This window comes from Myotis lucifugus, unplaced genomic scaffold, assembly GCF_000147115.1.
Source record: "Myotis lucifugus unplaced genomic scaffold, Myoluc2.0 scaffold_92, whole genome shotgun sequence".
In the NCBI taxonomy this organism is placed as follows: domain Eukaryota; kingdom Metazoa; phylum Chordata; class Mammalia; order Chiroptera; family Vespertilionidae; genus Myotis; species Myotis lucifugus.
In genome coordinates, this window is record NW_005871140.1 from 4392856 (window position 1) to 4397430 (window position 4575).

The 4575-nt window shown below is 41.0% G+C and overlaps 1 protein-coding gene across 4 annotated transcripts in view; it reads left to right on the forward strand.

Annotated features, from left to right (window-relative positions):
• LOC102423291 (membrane-spanning 4-domains subfamily A member 8-like) overlaps positions 1-4575 on the forward strand; it is a 39007-nt gene that overhangs the window by 18095 nt on the left and 16337 nt on the right. Inside the window, exons 1-2 of one of the 4 annotated variants that reach the window (XM_023756388.1) lie at positions 1519-1703; positions 2502-2570. The exons of 2 other annotated variants lie outside the window; for them this stretch is intronic. In XM_023756388.1, the coding sequence (XP_023612156.1) occupies positions 1701-1703; positions 2502-2570 (72 nt within the window). In that variant the 5' untranslated portion in view covers positions 1519-1700. Of the gene's footprint in view, positions 1-1518; positions 1704-2479; positions 2571-4575 lie in introns of those variants that run through there. One more of the 4 variants, XM_006091630.3, reaches the window with a different exon arrangement.

Sequence of the window (4575 nt, forward strand, 5' to 3'; positions counted from 1 at the left end):
TTCCCCTGCCAGGAACTGGACCTTCATGGGTGCTGGGTATTAGAGAAGACAATATGAGCAATCATAGGCATATAAGAGAGTCTTTATTGTAGACTAAGTAGCTGTTGCTAACAAGGCTGTCCACAAAGTAGTTCTTGCTAAAACAATAGTAAACACAAAGCGGCCCTTGCTAGTAGAGTAGTAAACACAGGAGCCATTGCTAACAAAGTAGCCTGACCAAGTAGCCGCATAAGGCAGCCCTTGTAGACAAGTAGCCCCATACATAAAAGTAGCCTTAGTAACATAGGAGCTATCACACAAAGTAGTCTGACCAGGCAGCCTCTCACTGGCTGGTCAGTAACAAACTTTATACTAACTTAGACAAAAGTGGCTACTTGCCAAATAGTGACCTCAATACTTGGGCTATAGACAGGCATGCCTGCAAAGTGTACACAGTAAGATTGCTGTGTCCTTGTGCAGATTGGCTTTGAACATCCTGATTAGGGTTCCCATGCTCAGATTGGCCTTGAACATCCAGCGTACTCTGAACAGGGTTCCCACAGTACCACAGTTTTGAGAGTGTGGTTTCTAAGTTGTTTTTAGTGCAATAAACTACAATTTTGAGAAGACCTTTGGAGAGAGTTCATCGTCTAAAATTATTAGGCTTTTTAAATGTTGTTGCCATCGATGCAATAGTACTCAAGAACAAATATTGTCTTAAGATATTTTACAAAGTTATGAGGCTATATCTTTTATTTACCAAAGGATAGGAACTAATTCAAAGAGAAATAGCTATGTCTATAACTTCTAGATTTGTACACCTTCAATTTAAATATTGTTACCCATGATGGCCAATTGGTTCCCTAAAGGTTATGTGCCAGCAGATTATAGAAATAATCTCTAAATCCCAGGTGCCATCCAGTTTTCCTTTGCTGCACAGCCTAGCAATGACTTTCTCTTTTTATATTATTAAGTGCAGACATGTTTTTACTCTTGTAAATATTTTTAGGCTCTGACTTTGCCTAAGAAGTTTCCTCTCAATGGCTTGATGTTCAGAGTTCTGTCTCTTTCTGCACCTGCATCTTCTCTGACCAGGGAGTCTTTGGCTGTCCATCAGCCAGTCTGAGTTTTCAAGGCCTCAAGTGGGTTTTCTAGAACTGAGTGGGCCTTAGGAAATGACAGACATGACTAACCATGAAATGGAATTAGAATAAAATGTACTAAAAACCTGCTAAAGGAACTCACATACAGACAGTGTCCATATAAGCATATTGCAGTTGCAGTTAGTTCCTGCCTGACTGTAAGAATTTGGGCAAGTGACCAGCAGAAATGCTGCCTGAACGTCCTGTTCCCATTCCCGGAAGCCAGCAATGAAACTGCAGGTGCAGCAATGAAACTGAAACTGGACATAATGGTCCGAGGCTGCGTGTCAGTACTTGAGCCAAATTAAGCAGAGACAGGGTTGAATCATAAATGAGCATTTATTCCAATAGAGCCTGCAGTTAGTCACCCTGGGAATTCTGGTCTGACCCCCCTCACCAGTTGGCTGATTATATACACAGAGGAGTGAGAAGATAGCTACGTGCAGCTGTGAGCTGCAAGTGTAACATGGAAAGGGGAGGGGAGGGTCTGCAGTCTGGCCTTCAGGAGTTCAAAGTTGGATAACCAGGTAGCTAATCTATGATGATACAACCAGCTCGGCCCATTCCTGGGACCAGAGAATGGTCAGTATTCAGAAAAAAAAATTCCCTGAGCGGGTCAGGGTTCCAGCACAGCAACCAAATCAAAGTGTGTCCTGTCCTTGGTCTGTTTTCAAAATATATTTCCTTTCTGAGTAATGGACTCCTCGAGGCATCTTATCTTTTTACAGCCTTGTTTCATACTCCAGTTTCCCAGAGTCTGTAAGGAAACTTCCTATTTAGTAAGTAAGGTGAATAATTATTAGACAATTGTGGCTCTATTCTTATTACATGCCTTCCTCACTATCAGAACTACATGATGGAGGGTTCCTGTTTCTCCCCTGAGGGATTTGTTATTCTGTCCTGGATGAAGCTGTATGCAGTAACCCTGAGTGCCCAGTTGAAGCACAACAACCCTTTCTTCTCCACACAGAAACCATTAAACACTTATCCAATTGAACAGCATTTGATTGGTTCCTTGTCAATTACAGCAAGTATGTGTGGGTGGGGAAACTGAGCTCTAGGCAGCTGGTAACCTGCCCTGCCCCTAGGACCGTGGTTGGCAAACCGCGGCTCGTGAGCCACTGCGGCTCTTTGGCCCCTTGAGTGTGGCTCTTCCATAAAATACCACGTGCGGGTGAGCTCGTACAGTGCGATTGAAACTCCGTGGCCCATGCGCAGAAGTCGGTCAGTATTTTATGGAAGAGCCACACTCAAGGGGCCAAAGAGCCGCATGAGCCTTGCGAGCCGCAGTTTGCCGACCACTGCCCTAGGAGAAGGACTTTGTTTTGAATCTTTCTATATATATTTTGTAACTGAACCTGGTGCGTTTATTCTTTCCAGAAAAACAAGTTGCCTACAACAAGCCCTGGGGAAGAGAAGCAAGGGAGACTTAACCACTGGCAGAACAAAGTGAGTATACTTAATCTAAGGGATTCTATGGATAGCTCAGGCATGCTGATAAGGTTTTTCTGCCAAATGATAACTGTGGGTGTGAGGAAGAGCCCAAGGCAGGATTTATTGTACTAGCTTTTGAGGATGTGCTCCAAAAAAAGAGGAAAGAAAAGAATTCAGTCAGGTTAGATACTTTGCTTTCAGCCTTATCATACCCTGATCAGGGACCCCAGCCATGACAGACTTCTGACCTTCACAGACATGAAGTAATAAATGAATTCTGTTTGAAGCTGCTAAATTTATAATTTCTAAGACAAAGTGCTTTCCTTTAAGAAAAATCATGAAGACTGAGGCCAGAGAGATTGTTCAAAATCTGTGTCATTGGCCCTTAAATTGGAAATAATGAAAGTTTTTTCTCTTTAGTTACCATCTCTATAAAACAAGAGTAGTAATATATTATTTCCCCCCACAGAGTTATAAAAATTAGAGACCATGTGTATAAATATCTGTGAGAGCAGCTTAGAAACAAACCATAGTGAAAGTGACATGATAGCAAGTTACTTACCAGATACTCAGGGGTAGCTGTTATAATTAGTAAATATTGTCACTGTTGTTTAGGAACTTAGAACCTTATAGAAGGGACATGCATGGCGATAAAATATATAAGTAAATATATGTATATCAGTTTATGGCACTGAGGAGAAATAGGAAGTAGTGTCTGAAGAATAAGAAAATAGATTATATGGAGACTATTTATAATTGATTATAAATAGATTATAAGGTCTGCATGGTAAGTCATTCTAGAATGTTCTGTAGCTGAGAGCTCTACCAACATGGCCAATCAGCAGAGGTGCCAACTTCTTGAGTATTTCTAAGGTTGTATCATCTTGTCTTCAAATGTATTTGTTATGCTACCTTTATGGAATTCTGTGAGTCATCAACTTTACCTAAGGTTTATTTAAAAGTTGTTTCCTTATATATTGTTACAATTCACTTTAACCTTTTCTCTAAATTTCCTGCATGAAGCATAAGCATTCTGAATTCAAATGAATGCACAGAGGAATCAGCATAATAAATTTAACTTACTTTCTGTCTCTTAAAAAAGAAAGAAAGAAAGAAATTAATTTAAGAAATAAAACTAGAATTCACAAGTGACCTAGAATATTGAGCAGCATGAAAGCCCCAGTGAATATAATCAGTTCTGGAAATGGGCTTCCTTGAAGGATAATGATCTTTATTTATTGAATATTTATATGACTGGGAATTTGTTTCCATGCTCCCAGCCTCAGTGTCATTTTTCAGAAATTGAGAGAATTAGACACACTATTCTTCAGGAGACTCTCCAGCGCTGCAATGTTGAAGTACCACTATGTGCAAAGCACCTTGCTAAGCACAATGGGAGATACTAAAGTGAAAAGGACACAGCCCTGCCCTCTGTAGTTCTTAGCCACTTTGGGGCTTATTTTTCTCACCTGGAAAACTGGCCAGGTGAGAGGAATTAAGGAGATGTATTTGTAAAGCACTGACTGCATAAGTGCCTTCTATCTGCTATCAATAAACTTATACGGGGTTTAGATAAACAAGTTAATGAAAACAGAAGTCCTTTTTCTTTTTTCTATTTTACTTTATTTTTTAAAATTTTGTTTTATTGATTAAAGTATTACAAAGAGTATTACATATGTCTCCTTTTCCCCCCCTTGACATTCCCCCGGCCTCCTCTCCCCCCCCAGTGTCTTGTGTCCATTGGTTATGCTTATATGCATGCATACAAGTCCTTTGGTTGATCTCTTACCCGCCCCCCTCCCCCCCCCCCCCGGAACCCCAAACCTCCCTGGGCGTCCTGGCGGAGTTTGACAGTCTGTTCGAGGCTGCTCCGCCTCGGTGTCAATTTATGTTCAGCAGTTTAAAAAGGGCCTAAATAAACCAAAGATATGAGAGGACCTCGGGGTATTTTTCCTTTAGTTAGGGGACCAAGTTATCTAGCAACAGGCCCGCAATGCCAGTCCTAGTGATCCAAGAGGGA